The 16,706-nt window shown below is 42.5% G+C and overlaps 1 protein-coding gene across 1 annotated transcript in view; it reads left to right on the top strand.

Moving 5' to 3' along the window:
* The window catches only part of gnptab (N-acetylglucosamine-1-phosphate transferase subunits alpha and beta), a 93,229-nt gene extending 79,654 nt beyond the window's left edge, over positions 1–13,575 (top strand). The window contains exons 21-22 of the mRNA XM_070900125.1: positions 6,790–6,880; positions 11,593–13,575. Coding sequence (XP_070756226.1) covers positions 6,790–6,880; positions 11,593–11,670 — 169 coding nt within the window. The 3' untranslated portion in view covers positions 11,671–13,575. The remainder of the gene's footprint in view (positions 1–6,789; positions 6,881–11,592) is intronic.
* Positions 13,576–16,706: the final 3,131 nt, after the last annotated feature.

Consider the following 16,706-nt stretch of genomic DNA (forward strand, 5'->3'; position numbering starts at 1 on the left):
AACTTACTACAATTGTGATTTTTTTTTTTGGAATAAACTGGCAGAATGCCCTGAATGACAACTTGACTGAAGCATTTTTATTTAAAAAAAAGTAACCAACCCTCAATTAAGCATGTACATCTGGAATAAAAAGCTAATATCAGCAGTGGTGACCATGAAATTATGGGATTGTCGTTTTTAAAAAAAAAAAAACATCTCGTTCACGAATGTCCTTTAGGGAAGGAAATCTGCCTTCCTGACCCGGTCTGGCCTATATGTGACTTCAGACCCACAGCAGTGTGGTTCACTCTTAACTGCTCTCTGAAATGGCCTAGCAAGCCACTCAGTTGTACACAACTGCTGAGAAAAACGGTAAAAAGAACTGGACGGACGACCTGACATCGATCTTGGCACACCCAATCGAGTCGACCCTGCAAAGTCCTCCTCACTAATATCTGGGGACTTATGCCAAAATTGGGAGAGTTGTCCCACAGACTAGTCTAGCAACAGCTTGACGTCGTCATACTCGCAGAATCATGCCTTTCTGCCAATGTCCCAGATTCCTCCATCACCATCCTTGGGTACGTCCTGTCACACCAGCAGGATAGATCCACCAGAGGTGGTGGTACAGTGGTATACAGTTGGGAGATGGCCCTGGGAGTCCTCAACATTGACTCCGGACCCCATGAAGTCTCATGGCTTCAGGTCAAGCATGGGTAAGGAAACTTCCTGCCCAGGTATGTCCTGTCCACAAAAAGCATGACAAATCCAATCCGGCCAATTACCGCCCCATCAGTCTACTCTCAATCATCAGCAAAGTGATGGAAGGTGTCGTCAACAGTACTATCAATCGCCACTTACTCACCAACAGGCCAACATCCCCAGTACTGAAGCACTGACCACACTCGATCAGCTTCGTTGGGCAGGCCACATAGTTCGCATACCAGATACGAGATTACTTAAGCAAATGCTTTATGCGGAGCTCCTTCATGGTAAACAAGCCAAAGGAGGACAGCGGAAACGTTAGATGGACACCCTCAAAGTCTCCCTGGTAAAGTGCGATATCATCACTGACACCTGGGAGACCCTGGTCGAAGACTGCCTGAGGTGGAGAAAGTACATCCTGGAGGGCATTGAGCTCTTCGAGTCTCAACGCAAAGAGCATGAAGAGGCGGAGTGCACGGCAAACCAGCCCCACCGACCCCTTCCCTCGACAAATGTCTGTCCCACCTGTAACAGGGTCTGTGGCTCTCGTATCGGACTGTTCAGCCATCAAAGAACTCACTTTGGGAGTGTAAGCAAGTCCTCATCGATTCCGAGGGACTGCCTATGATGACTCACCAATAACCAGCTCACCGATGCTCAGTTTGGGTTTCGCCAGGACCACTCGGCTCCAGACCTCATTACAGCCTTGGTCCAAATATGGACAAAAGAGCTGAATTACAGAGGTGAGGTGAGAGTGACTGCCCTTGACATCAAGGCAGCATTTGACCTAGTGTGCCATCAAGCAGCCCTAGTAAAATTGAAGTCAATGGGTATCGGGGGAAACTCTCCACTGGCTGGAGTCATGCCTAGCACAAAGGAAGATGGTTGTAGTTGTTGGAGATCAATTATATCAGCCGAGGACATCGCTGCAGGAGTTCCTCAGGGCAGTGTCCTAGGCCCAACCATCTTCAGCTACTTCAATGACCTTCCCACCATCATAAAGTCAGAAGTGGGGATATTCGCTGATGATTGCACTGTTTAGTTCCAGTTACAACTCCTGAGATAATGAAGCAGTCCATGCCCGACTGCAGCGAGACCTGGATGACACTTAGGCTTGGACTGACAATTGGCAAGTAACATTTGTGCCACTCAAATGCCAGGCAATGCCTATCTCCAATAAGTGAGACTCTAACCACCTCCCCATGACATTCACTGGCATTACCATCGCCGAATCCCCCGCCCCCCCAACCATCAACATCCTGGGGGTCACCATTGACCAGAAACTTAACTGGACCAGCCACATAAATACTATGGCTACAAGAGCAGGTCAGGGGCTGGGTATTCTGCGGCGAGTGTCTCACCTCCTGACTCCCCAAAGCCTTTCCACCATCTACAAGTCAGGACTGAGGTGGAATACTCTCCACTTGCCTGGATTCGTGCAGCTCCAACAACAAGCTTGACACCATCCAGGACAAAGCAGCTCGCTTGATTGCACCTCATCCACCACCTTAAACATTCACTCCCTCCACACCGACGTACCATGGCTGCAGTGTGTACCATCTACAAGATGCACTACAGCAACTCGCCAAGGCTTCTTTGGCAACACCTCCCAAACCCGCGACCTCTACCACCTAGAAGGACAAGGGCAGCAGGTGCATGGCAACACCATCACCTGCAAGTTTCCCTCCAAGTCACACACCATCTTGATTTGAAAATATATCGGCCGTTCCTTCATCGTCGCTGGGTCAAAATCCTGGAACTCCCTCCCTAACAACACTGTGGGAGCACCTTCACCACATGGACTGCAGTGGTTCAAGAAGGCAGCTCACCACCATATTCTCGAAGGCAATTTGGGATGGGCAATAAATGCTGGCCTTTCCAGTGACGCCCACATCCCAGAACTGAATTTTAAAAAGAAACACACAATTTTAACAGCCTTTGAGCCTTGTAGCCCTGAAAAAGGATGCTTTGGCCCATCCACTTGTCCCGGTTCTCTGAAAGAGCTATGCACTTGGTCCTATTCCCATGTTGTCCCATATCCTTTTACATTTTTGTTTCTCAAATAGTTATCCATTTCTCTTTTTAAAAGCTATTTTGTTTCCGGTAGCCCATTCCAAACGTTCCCGTGTGTTGGTTTAAAAAAAATAATTCCGAACCCATCAAGTGACCAATGGAAACTGTTCATGGTCTACCCCTGTAAGTTCGAGCCATCTTGTGTTACCACGAATAGCTGTCAGCTTTACACTTGCCATTTATCAGTCCTAATTGCAGTCAATTAAACAACAGCTATTTATATACAACTCCACAGAGTAATATCATGTTAAAGCTCATTAAGTAGTAATTTAAATTCTTAAATACCTTGTGCTTTATTAATATGACACGGGTGATTTATTAGAGTCAAAACATACTACCTTTTTATAGCACAGGAGATTTATAATTCCAACTGTCATCACTTCAAAGCAAATAAATATAATCCTGTTAACACGAATAATTAAGAATGCATTTGGCCACTAACCCTTGACTAAGAAATGGATACACACATTTCAAATAAGGCCCCAGAAATCACCAGAAAAGGTGATTTGGTGCAGTAGTAGATTCAAGATATGATCTGTCACTTTCCCTGATGATGTGCTCCTAATCTCAACTGGGGAAGGGTTTCCCAGCAAAGGATGGAGAATTAGAAGCCATTCCACATAAAAGGACAAGGTATCCTACCTGAATAGATGTTCTCTCTTTCCTACTTCGCTCAGAAATCCCATGGGCCTGTTGAATGAACAATTGGTCCTTTATGTTTTAAAAAAAAAAAATCAGCCAAGTTGTAATTCAGTGGCAGTTTATTTCTAAAATTCCAAAGTGAATAAAATCCCAGTGAACATGCTCTTAATGAGTGCTGCATGAGGGACCTACACAAGCTCTGGTAAATATTCGTAGACTGGGCCAAAACTGAGTGCAATTTTTTCAATTAAAAACAGAAGGAATGAAGCTGGTGACTCGAGCGAAATTGTTGGGTGGGAGCACTGATGTGTGACCTGTGGAAATCAGATTGCTCTTTGACATCATTTACAAACAGATGGTACCCTGAACCTGGGAAAGTGGAGTTCGTAAATGAACTGTTTTATAACTCAAACCACTTGTTAGCAATGGTCCCTTTAATTTTTTGAGGGGGTCCACGGGTCCTTTAAGGGGCTATGCAACCCATTCAAAATACTGCGCATGAGCGGGTATCCTGCTTAAAACCAGTGAACCAGCCACACAGCTTAAAGGGAACATCGTTAATAAATTTGACACTTGTAATATAATCTGTAAATTTGTTTACGTTTGGACACAATTTTTCTTTGCGTTTGATGCAATCTGGAGACAATTAGTGAATTCTACTTTAGCAGGCTTTCTGTGTTGAATACAGATTGTGGCTACTAAAATTGCTTAGTATGTTCCTCATTTTTAAATGGAATGGATCACCTTTCATTTTAAGAGGTGCAGTTATTCCAACCAAATGTTTGAATTATTTTAATCATTGAGGAGTGCCCTTGTTTTCCCCCTTTTATTCTCGTCACCTCCCATGCCGATGTGCTGACATCCCAGCACTCTACTTCCCATGTAAACACCTCTATGGAATGCATATTGCCCAAATCTCATGCCCATCCAATGGCCTATGTGCCCCTGACCTACCTATCCTACTTGGCATAAATGTCTTGCTAAGGAAAGATCTCGAGCCCTGTGCATGTGTAGTGCTGCTGAAATTTATAGAGCTGCTTTTTTAATAAAATTCTCAAACTGGGTGCAGTGGGTGAAATATTGGCCTTTTACCTCTGGAACCATGGTTCAAATCCAGCCCAGACAGATGGGACGAAAGACTCCATTGCTGGTTATAAAGGATGTGTGAGCCAGGATCTGCAGAACTGCTCCTCATCTCACACTAAAACTTTGGCCTTGGTCAGGGCTACAGGGTAGCTAATTTGGAAAAATGTTACACTTGTGCAGTGGGTGGGTGCTGACCTGGAAGTTGAGCTTGAGGTCTGTTGTTGGGGCTAGGTACAGGGAGCTTTACTCTGCATTTGGCTGTGCTGTAGCGGACCGGGGAACACACAAATCCTTAACATTAGCATCTGCAAGTAGCATGTAATTTATACTGTACTATGACCCAAGAAAGTGTTAAAACTTTGCACTATTCAAACTTGGCTAATGAAAAGAAGAGTGAGTTTTGGGACTAAAAGATAACATGATACATCTGTAGCAGTTTCAATACTGTGCCAGAACAGCTTGGGAGGGGAGAAGGATCTGGATATTCAAAGCTTACCTGTCATAATCACTGCGGAGAACACTAATTGAACTAAATTTTGCTTGGAGGTGAAGAAAGTTTTGTGGTACTTGAGCTCTTATTTTATATACTTGGTATTTTAAATAGTTATATATTTGCCTTTTGATGTAAAATCTTAATTTTGCTATATTGTGTATATTTTTGTATTAAATGACACCAAAATAAAATATTTGAACTAATGTGTAAATGTTCTTGATTGGCTCCAAATGTAGGATCTGTAATATTCTTCTTTAGTCGACTTCCAGCATGGTTAAGACATGTGTTCTCTCCCACCTAAATACCAACAGGTTGCATTACAGCCAGAAATTTCAAGGATGGTTCAGAAAATATAGCCGTGACTGAATTTTTGACCTTTTTAATGGGGGGAAAAATTGATCAGAAAATGCAATGTGTGCTTTGAAATCAAGCAGGAAAATCCGATTCATTAGAGCTTGAGAATCCTGCAGCATCTAAATTGGAACTGCTGTTTCACTTCTGTCATAATAAATAATATGGCAGTACACGTTAGCTACCTTGGATATGTGTCAACATACCAGATTTTCTACTGCAACTCTTGCTAATGCATTGAAATTAGATGCAGTCTTGTCTAGCAATGACGTGCAAGTGCGCTGTATTTCAGTGTCAACTGTGGAATCAGTCAGCGTATGGTAGCATTGATAAGTCGGGCTGTCACTCCCAAGTGCTTATATGGTGTATAATTTATTTTCTGCTTTTCATTGAGCTCTAAAGATAAGCAATCCTTTTCCCTAGGTTTTGACCTAAAAAGTTTCTTGCTGGATAGATGATTTTTCAGTCCGACAATGCAGCATTGTTTTAGTGTAGCACTAAACTATCAGTCTGGATTTTTTACTCGAGTCCTGGAGAGGGGGTTGAACCAACAGTGACGCAGACAAGAATGGTACCCACTGAGGCAAGCAGATTGTTGTTTGCGGCTGTAGTTTCTCTTTCCTTTCCATCTTCCTTCCCCCAACCCCGTCCAAAGATGCCTTCCCATTGGGGAGATGGAAGGCAGCAGAGATGCTTCTCTCACAACGAGAGGGGTCACATTGGAATTGGAGCCCCTCTAAATATTAAAGCAAATATTAATTGCCTTGTTTTGGTTATAGAACAATAAATGAATTGAATGCTAGAAAAACACGGAAAGACTTGTGTACCTGTATCAACGACTATTTGCTGAGCTCTAGAGAGCACATTACAAAATGCTTATAATGCAAAGTTTGAAGTCACCTTCAAGATGATAAACATAGTCCGCTCCAGGAAATTTGAGGATTATTGTTGTCAGTTCTATGTTTCTGTTCACTGGAATGGATCAAACAATAACACTGAAAAGGAACTTTCTAAACTGATCAAAATTACTCCACTTCAGCTGATTTTATGATAAAACTTTACATTTTTGATGGACAAAAATCTATGTTGATTGTTTGTGAACTCATTTTTCCCTCTGTGGTTTTCCTGGGCTCTGCACAATCTGCAGTCGGGTAGATCCGCCTGTTTTATGGCCGCCTGCAAATTGCTGAGAGGAGCCGTGGAACAAACGACCCCACTAAGTCTTTTTTTGATTCCCCCCGCCCGCCCCCATACTTGCACTCCACCCTATATGAGCAGACCTGGACACTGCTCAATCCCTCCCTGCAGAGGTACTCATTCCCTCTGTGGCATTGGGGGTCCAGCTCAAGTTTCCAGCTGCTGTGGACTACGGTTTCACGCACCAGTTAGCCGCATAGCCTACTAATTGTGTTAAAACATGCACTAGATTGCTCCAATTGAATTGAATCTTTTCCTTACAGGAGAGCTTACAGAGACAAGTTGAAGTTCTGGACACATTGTGTACTAGTGACTCTGATTATTTTCACAATTTCTTCTTTCTTTGCTGAACAGGTGCGTAAATCTTGAATTTTCATTAAAAATGATCGTCTTGTAGCCCCTTCACTGTAGATACTGGGACTATTTCCACTGGACTTGAGACAGCTAATAGATGTTTTTCAAATGATGTAAATGTTAGCTGCTAAAAGAATTGCTAATACTGTGTGGTGGTCACAGTCTGCATGCAGTTCCACACCCTGGTCACTGGATGGCTCTGCAGTATTATCCTGATTCAAACCTCGTCCTGAATAAGAGATCATGTCAGCCTCTGGAATTGGAAACATTGGCCCGGAATTTGGAGTGGGTAATAACTGTAAACTAACAGCATTCGCCATTATTACCCCTTTGAAACTGACCGCAACTTCAGGTGCAAGCACATCTAAACGCGGAAATCCTGAATTTGCGGTCAGTCATTCACTGCTCTGACACTGGCTGCAATCAGTGTAATAAGGGATATCAGTGAAACTGACACAGTTGGGCTTTTCCGCTGTAATATTGCTGTTAAATATTCCATTAAAGGTTAGGCCTGTTGGATTAGGTGTGACTGGGGTTTTAACAGCATGTTGACTGCTAAACAACCGTCTGGCTCTGAAAAATTAATTTTTATATTGTAGAGTGGCAAATTTCTCAAAGTAAAATTTACAATTTTTGATCAACTTTTTAAAAAAAAAAAAAATTTTTTTTAAATTTGGTCATGATAGTTCAGGTTCCACCTTTTCCCCATATGAGAGCCCCAAACTTTGGTTTGCTCTCTGGATTTTTTTTTAAATCCGGATAAAAGCAACTTATTTTCCTGGTTCCCTGAGAATTCTGCAATGAGATTGGCTGCTTAGTCAGCTTGTTGATGTCACAGCAGCATTACACTAGAGATTCCCGCTACAGAGCACTGAAATCAAATGAATGTCGCAAAAGCCAAACTTCTCGCCACTGAGCGCGAGATCTCTGGGCAGCTTTCATCGGAGCCAGCACCGAGCGCCTTTGCTTCGCCACTGACCATCGTGGGTAATCTAATAATTGTCAATTTTACTGTTGATAATCTGGACAAACCTATCCTGATGGGAAAACTTTTCAGCCCCTCAACCAGTTTTTCTATCCAGTCCTCAGATCCCAGCATTGTTGCCTAGCATAGGCGTGTCCTGCTTCTGTATTTATGTGGCGCCCCCATCCTATCGCAACCCTTAGGCCTTTTGGAGGCCACTTGCATCCTTTATTCACCAGAACAAAACGTTTCAGACTGCTCTCGCAGGCCTGTATGTAACTGAGGGAATTGTAATGATACCTGAAAATGTGGTCTCTAACCACCCCTCCCAATGGACCCCACTCCAACAGTTATTTTGGCCTCCCAGTTGATATGTTGTGTGAGCCCAATCCCTGTGAAGACTGTTTCCCGTCAATCCTCTTCATCACCCCCAACTCAGTTGTTTAATCCCTGATTGGAATGCTTGCCCACTCCCCTCTTTTCCCCATCTCCTCTCCTCTCGCTCTCCTCCCCTGCCCCACTCCTGCCTGCCTCCTCCCTCTATTATACTGCCCTCCCCCTGACCCTCAGCCTCTAACCTTGCTTGACCTGAATGCTGGACAGGTTGTTGGCTATCCATGCGAAACGCTACGGGAGATCGGTTAGTTATTATTTGCTAATTAGTGGGGTACCGCAAGGTTCAGTGCTGGGACCCCAGCTATTTACAATATACATTAGTGATTTGGACGAAGGCATTGAAAGTAATGTCTCCAAGATTGCAGATGACACTAAGTTGGGTGGCAGTGTGAGCTCTGAGAAGGATGCTAAGAGGCTGCAGGGTGACTTGGACAGGTTAGTTGAGTGGGCAAATGCACGGCAGATGCAGTATAATGTGGATAAATGTGTGGTTATCCACTTTGGTGGCAAAAACAGGAAGGCAGAATATTATCTGACTGGTGACAGATTAGGAAAAGGGGAGGTGCAGCGAGACCTGGGTGTCATGGTACATCAGTCATTGAAGTTTGGCATGCAGATACAGCAGGCGGTGAAGAAGGCAAATGGCATGTTGGCCTTCATAGCGAGAGGATTTGAGTATAGGAGCAGGGAGGTCTTACTGCAGTTGTACAGGGCCTTGGTGAGGCTACAACTTGAATATTGTGTTCAGTTTTGGTCTCCTAATCTGAGGAAGGACATTCTTGCTATTGAGGGAGTGCGGCGAAGGTTCACCAGACTGATTTCCGGGATGGCAGGACTGACATGAAGAAAGACTGGATCGACTAGGCTTATATTCATTGGAATTTCGAAGAATGAGAGGGGACCTCATAGAAACATATAAAATTCTTATGGGATTGGACAGGTTAGATGCAGGAAGAATGTTCCTGATGTTGGGAAAGTCCAGAACCAGAGGTCACAGTCTAAGGATAAGTGGTAAGCCATTTAGGACCGAGATGAGAAACTTCTTCACTCAGAATTGTGAACCTGTGGAATTCTCTACCACGGAACGTTGTTGAGGCCAGTTCGTTAGATATATTCAAAAGGGCGTTAGATGTGACCCTTATGGCTAAAGGGATCAAGGGGTATGGAGAGAAAGCAGGAATGGGATACTGAAGTTGCATGATCAGCCATGATCATATTGAATGGTGGTGCAGGCTCGAAGAGCCGAATGGCCTACTCCCGCACCTATTTTCTATGTTTCTAATTCTCTGTTCGGTTGTTCTCTATATGGGAACCCAAATTAAAATTGGATTACTGATTTTATTATAGAAAAATATACCATGATGCCATCAGTTTTTGGCATTTAAACATGTTCAGAATTAGAATCATAGAATAGTTACAGCACATAAGGAGGCCATTTGGCCCATTGAGCCCGTGCCGGCTCTCTGCAAGAGCACCTCAGCTTGTCCCACTCCCTCGCCCTTTCACCGTAGCCCTGCAAATTTTTTTCCTTCAGCCACGATTGAATCTGTCTCCACCACTCTTTCAAGCAGTGCATTCTCGATCATAACCACTCGCTGCGTAAAAAAAGTTTTTCCTCATGTCGCCTTTGGTTCTTTTAATTCCCTTAAATCTGTATCCTCTGGTTCTCGACCCTTCCGCCACTGGCAACAGTTTTTCTCTATCTAATCTGTCTAGATCCCTCATGATTTTGAACACCTCTCAAATTTCCTCTCAACATTCTCTGTTCTATGGAGAACAACCCCAGCTGTTCTAGTCGATCCACGTAACTGAAGTCCCTCATCCTGGAACCATTCTCGTAAATCTTTTCTGCACACTCTGAGGCCTTCACATTCTTTCTAAAGTGCGATGCCCAGAATTGGACACAATACTCCAGTTGAGGCCGAACCAGTGTTTTATAAAGGTTCATCATAACTTCCTTGCTTTTGCACTCTCTACCTCTATTTATGAAGCCCAGGATCCCGTATGCTTTTTTTTAATCGCTTTCTCAATCTGCCCTGTCACCTTCAATGATTTGTGCACTTATACCCCCAGGTCTCTCTCTTCATGCACCCCTTTTAGGATTGTACCCTTTATATTGCCTCTCCTCATTCTTCCTACCAAAAGGTATCTCTGCACTTTTCTGCATTAAATTTCATCTGCCACGTGTCTGCCTATTTCACCAGCCTGTTTGTCTTTTTGAAGTCTATCACTATCCTCCTCACTGGTCACTATATTTCCAAATTTTGTCATCTGAAAATTTTCAAATTGTACCCTGTACTCCCAAGTCCAAGTCATTAATATATATCAAGAAAAGCAGTGGTCCCAGTACTGACCCTGGGAAACACCACTGTATACCCTCCTCCAAAAAAACTACCATTCATCACTACTGTTTCCTGTCACTTAACCAATTTCGTATCCATGCTGCCACTGTCCCTTTTCCATGGGCTTCAACTTTGCTGGCAAGCCTTTTATGTGGCACTTTATCAAATGATTGCATCGCAGTGTATCGGGTGTATTTTATTTCCTTACTTGAAATAAAAATAGGAATATAGTTGTCGGTACCTGACAGCACCTAGTACATTTAATGCTGGTCATCGTTGCTGTCCTGTCTAGTGTCATGCACAAAATTTGACTGAGTTTTTGGACCATTTGATTTTATTAACACACGTTCTCACATTAATTGCAGCATATCCGTGGTGTCCAACCTGAGGCTTGCACTTGAAGGCCAAGCTCACTCCCTTATGCTGTTAGAATTTCATAGGCTTGGAGGTTTGAAAAATGAGAACGCTTAAGATCAATTGGTACCCACAGCTTGTAGTATATTAATGGAAACATGGGTTTAATCTGTGTGTGGCCTGTGAGGCTCTGGTGTGCACCGGAGTGGTCCACAAAGGCAAAAAGTTGGGGCACTCCTGGCATATTCGATTAATGTCTTCCATTCAGTGCTGTACTTTACACTAAGCTTAGAAAGGTTTGGACTGTAGACTTTCTTTTCAAATGAGACTAAATCAATGATGTAAGGATATATGATGGATCTTGGTAATATTTTGCGAAGTGCCCGTCTAGAGATTACATTTCTGTTGTAGCTATGCTTCACTAATCAGACTGCAATATACTGCAAAACTTGCACCGTTGGTCATGTTCTGTTGTCTTTGCCCAGAAGCTGATGATACTTGTCCATCACCATTCTGATCAGCCCATTCAAAGCCGGTACTTTGTGTGCTGTGAAAACCAATGTATATAAATCAGTATATTACCACACAAAAAGGAATCCATTTCATGATACAAGATTGTTTGATGCAGTGGTCATCTATTTCTGTTTTTCTTTCAGTTGATTGCACTAAAGCGAAAGATTTTCCCAAGAAGACGGGTATACATGAATGTTGCTCCTGATCGAAGCAGTGTGTAAGAAAAAATAACAGCATCTACTTCAGTTCTTGATGTTGAATTCAGACATCTGACCAGCAAGAGCAAGAAAATGTTTGGCTATAATTAGCCACAGAATAAAAATGGTGAGGAATTGAATGAAGGAAGGAAGTGAACAAGAGTCTATGATTGTACCAAAGGAATGGAATTCTTGGGTCAGCGCCATGCTATGTACCTGAAATGTATAACTCCAGCAAATGAAGATGTCTGCAGAACGGCAGTGATTGGCTCTTGTTTGATGTCAGCTGTCTGGATTTATCAGCGTTAGACCATTGACATTTTAACCTGTACCAAAAGGTATTGGAAGCAGCCAGGTAAATTACAAGAGCACGTGAGCAGGATACAATGACGAGAATCTGAGCTTACAAAGGAAACTGGTGGGACTTGTCTCTAAATCAGCTACCATTCCATGCAAAATATACTGACATACTTCATGGAAATCGTGCTGTGCTGTTGTGGTGGGGTGGGGGGGCAAGAGGTGGTGGGAAATGAATGTATTTGAACTCCTGCACAATAAAAGAAGACTTTTCTCCCTGCGATATATTGTAAAATAAGATGATTGTGGCATAGCTTTACATGAACTGCAAAGGCTACAAGAAGAGCCCTGGATCGGATGGGGTGCTGGTGTTGTTGATGCTGCCGCAGCATTTGCGATATGCACTCCAGGAAAGGTGGAGAACAATATATTTCATGATCACATCCTACAGATGTGCAAGACAGCACTTGTGCTTATAGGGCCTTTTATGGTATTTGAACTCTTACCAAACTGGTAATGAAAACAGAGCTAATAGTGCTGCACCTGGGCCCTGTGAATGGGGCAGCCCTGACCTGCTGTAAAGTGACTGGATGCTCCTGCCCCTTGTATTGTACTTGGAATATGTCAGTAGGTGTATTTTAAAAGTAAGAACATACTACTCTCAAGTATAAGTGTTTGAATCTAACCTCGCCTTTCACTTCGATCACTGCTTCCTCCTACATTGCAGATATATACCGAAGTGCCTGTCTTGGTCAATGCAGGCCACAGTGGTAGATATTTATTTCAAAGGAGCGGTCACAACTTTATGAATTGGGTAAAAATAAATTTATTGCATGCCTAGTATGTTTAAGGTGATCCATTTTTGAAGGACAAATGGTTTTTATACTTTTAAGTAGCAGAGACGTCTCTCCGTTGAAATGTAGGTAAATGTACAATTTTTTTAAACCTTTTTGGTCTTTGGTTTAAAAATAAAGCTTTGGCAACAAGAGATTAGTGTATAAATTAGAAACATTAAATGCAAATAGCTGTCTTTCGCCACTGTGTCAGCGTACTCTGCATACCAGGGATAGCTTTTCTCATCTTCAACCAGTATTTTGGCAGGATGCCACTGTTCTTTTTGGTAGATACTCAAAATTGACACGCACCAATATATCGTTTAACAGCAGTAAAAGATCCCTAGTCTGGCACTTTAGACTAGTCACAAGTTTATTTTTAGCAATGGTGTCTTTTCATGGGCTTTAACTGAAAACATGGAGAAGGACTGTGCGGCAGTTGTGGGTACTCTTCTGATTGATCTGTTTATTTGACATCCTTTGAGCCAATCATAACGCAGCGAGCCTTGCCGTCTGATCAGATTAGTCCGGCTGTAATCATGCAGCTTTGGCCAGAACTTAGCACAGCTGTTGGTAGAGCAAGCCTTTTTTTTGCTTTTTATGAAGAGCATGTTGTGTGTTACTGATTTCTATTTAACTGGTCTTTTTTAAAAATGAAAATGTTGCTGTGTAAATGGGGAAACTGTGAAGAAAGCTTACTGTTTTTGCACAATTAAGAATTTTGATTAGAATTATCATTGAATAAATATATTAACGCTGTTTGGATATTCTGGCAATAAAACTTCCACTTGTGTAAAAATGTGTGCTACACTGATGCAAAATGAGAAGGTATCTGTCTAGTGTTTGCACACTGAAAATGAAGCAAAAGGCACACTTGAGTTGAGTAATATGTTTACTTAATGTATCTTGATACCATAAAAGTAAATGTAGTGTTGGTAGCTCAAATGTGAGCATGTTCTGCCATAACCATCCAGAAGCAGCTCAGGTTTAAAATTCTCATCCTTGTTTTCAAATCCCTCCATGGCCTCTTCCCTCCCTATCTCTGTAATCTCCTCCAGCCCCACAACCCCCCGAAATTTCTGCGGTCCGACAATTCTTGCACTTGTGCATCCCCAATTTTAATCACTCCACCATTGGCGGCCGTGCCTTCAGCTACCTGGGCTCGAAGCAATGGAATTCTCTCCCTAAACCTCTCGCTCTCTCCTCCTTTCCCTCTTTAAGAAGCTCCTTAAAACCTACCTCATCTGTCCTACTATCTCATGTGGCTCGGTGTCAAATTTTATTAACGCTCCTGTGAAGTGCCTTGAGACGTTTTACTACGTTAAAGGCACTATATAAATGCAAGTTGTTGCAACACAACACTCCTCCGGAAATCTATAACTAGACCAGTTTTTTTTTTAAAACATCACTGCTGCTAGCCCATAGTACGCACATCTTCCAGTGGGATAATCTCCGTTCACGTTGCTATGACTGTTTCCTGCTGCGAGCAGGGGTTTAGTCTTAACCACTTTCTTCCCTGTGAGAGACATTCTGATGACTGCAAAGCAATCCATCTAGTGACCTGCAGATCGATTTGGAATGCAATTACCAAAGCTCGGCGGCACTTTGCGGTGCCAACAAATGTCATAATTGGATCCCTCATTGCAAAAAAAAAATGAACCCTGAATTGATGGCTTCCACTCTCTTCTAACCTTAGTTACTGGAGAATTATACATTGAGCTGTGATGGGATTCTTTTTCTATTTTGGAATCTGACTTGTATGCTCTACTTCTGCTGCCCCACTGGCAGTGGTTCCATTAAATCTGTTCACACGAGAGGTTCTCTTGTTTTTCTGCATGTCGTATAGGCGTTGCCCTTTTCCTCCAAGGTTTTAGTTCACTCCTGTAGAGCTAAGTTGTAATTAACACCCGGCATAATTTCCTGCAAACCATCGTTCTGTCTATCAGTAGTTACAAGGGTTGCTCACTTTCAGTTGAGTCTGCAGTGAAACTGAAGGAAAAACTCCTGCCTTTAGGAGAGCAGCACGCAACAGTAATTATACTTGGATTTGGGTTACAAAGTTTAAATGAAGGGTGTAAGGAGGTAGTTGGCTTTTTTTACACTAATCCTCTTCTTTCACATTGCTATTATTTATAATATAGTTGTGCCAGCACTGCTGCCCTCGGTAAGTCTCCAAAGAGGGGTTGACCCATCTACTGCGAAGGACCAAGAAAACCAGAATAACCAGTACAGCCTGACGGTGCAGTGCTTGTTTAAAGGTGACTGATCTGTTCAAGTAGGAGGAGGTGTAGCAAGGTTGCGTTTTTCTAAAATAAATTGAGCATTTGATGCCATTACTTTAAAAAGAAGTTGAATTGGGCAGCCAAGCATTGAGATGATTTTACATTAATAGTTCATTAATCCAACTGTAGGCTATGTTTACTTTTACCAGTAGTTATGTGAAAGCACTGTTTAATCTAGGAGAAATCCTGTCTGATGGAAGCTCCATTTTGAGGAAAAAGCCATTCTAAAAGATTTCATCTGTATTTGTAGGGTGTATATCCATGATGCACCTAGTTGAATCCCACTCTCCTGCTTGTTCCAATCACAAACTATTTTAATAAAACAGGAAATATTTTGTAAGTATATTTTCACTTGTTTTTTCTCTGATAAAGTACCATATAGTAGACAAATGACTACGGTCAGAACATGTGAAGTCGGGACAAGTAGCAGAATGGATAGCTAGCTGGCTACAAACCAGAAAAGAGTCGGGGTTCAAGGTACTTAGATAGGCAAATGGCGCTCCACAAGGATCAGTGCTGGAAACATGTTCACAATTTACAGAAATTATTTGGACTTGGGAATCAGAAGTATAATTTTAAATTTGTAGGTGACACCAAATTGGGGGGTGTAGTTAGTACAGAGCAGGAAAGTGACAAAATACAGGAAAAATTAATAAACTTACAGGAGTGTAATTGGCAAATTAAGTTAAATACAGAAAGTGTGAGCTGTTACATTTTGGTAGGAGGAAGAAGGAGGCCACACATTGCTTGGAACAAATGTGTAAATGGGATGGAGGAGCAGAGGGATCTGGGGAGACAGATACACAAATCACAAAGTAGTGACGCAGGTTAATAAGGCCATTTTAAAAAAAAAAACAATGCACTGGGGTTCATTTCTGGAGGGACAGAATTGAAAAGCAGAAGTTATGGTAAATTTGTACTATAGACAATTCTGGTTTCCATATTATAAAAAAGATGTAGAGGCACTAGAGAAGGTGCGAAAAAGATATACCAGAACGGAGAGGTTATACCCATCGGGGAAAGATTGAACAGGCTGGGGCTCCTCTCTAGAAACGAGAAGACTGGGGAGTAATTTGATAGAGGTTTTTAAATTATGAAAGGGCTCTAGGGTAGACATAGAAAAGTTGTTTCCACTTGCAGGGAGGTCATAAACTCGGGGCTATCCATATAAGATGGTCACTAATAAATCCAATAGGGAATTCAGGAGAAACTTCTTCACCCAGAGAGTGGTGAGAATGTGGCACTCGATGACGCACGGAGTGGTTGAGGCGAATAGTATCGATGCATTTAAGGGGGAGCTGGATAAACACGTGAGGGGGAAAGTGAAGAGAAGGATATGTTGATGGGGTGAGATGAAGAGGGGTGCAAGGAGGCCCGTGTGGAACATAAACACTGGTTTGGACCTGTTGGGCTGAATGACCTGTTTCTGTGCTGTAAGTACAATGTAATACTTTTAAACTGCTTGAATAAGGTGTATATTGAGGTTGTTGGCCCATCAAAGTGTAGAACTGAGACATTAACATCTGCACTGTAATTCACCTCTCCTGAAATAAATGACATGGGTATTGTACTTGTCAACTTGACATTTGTTCCCTCGGCACTCTTCTAACTTTGACGTCACTAAATTAATTTGATTTCAAACAAAATG

The sequence above is a fragment of the Pristiophorus japonicus genome, chromosome 15, assembly GCF_044704955.1.
Source record: "Pristiophorus japonicus isolate sPriJap1 chromosome 15, sPriJap1.hap1, whole genome shotgun sequence".
Taxonomy (NCBI): domain Eukaryota; kingdom Metazoa; phylum Chordata; class Chondrichthyes; family Pristiophoridae; genus Pristiophorus; species Pristiophorus japonicus.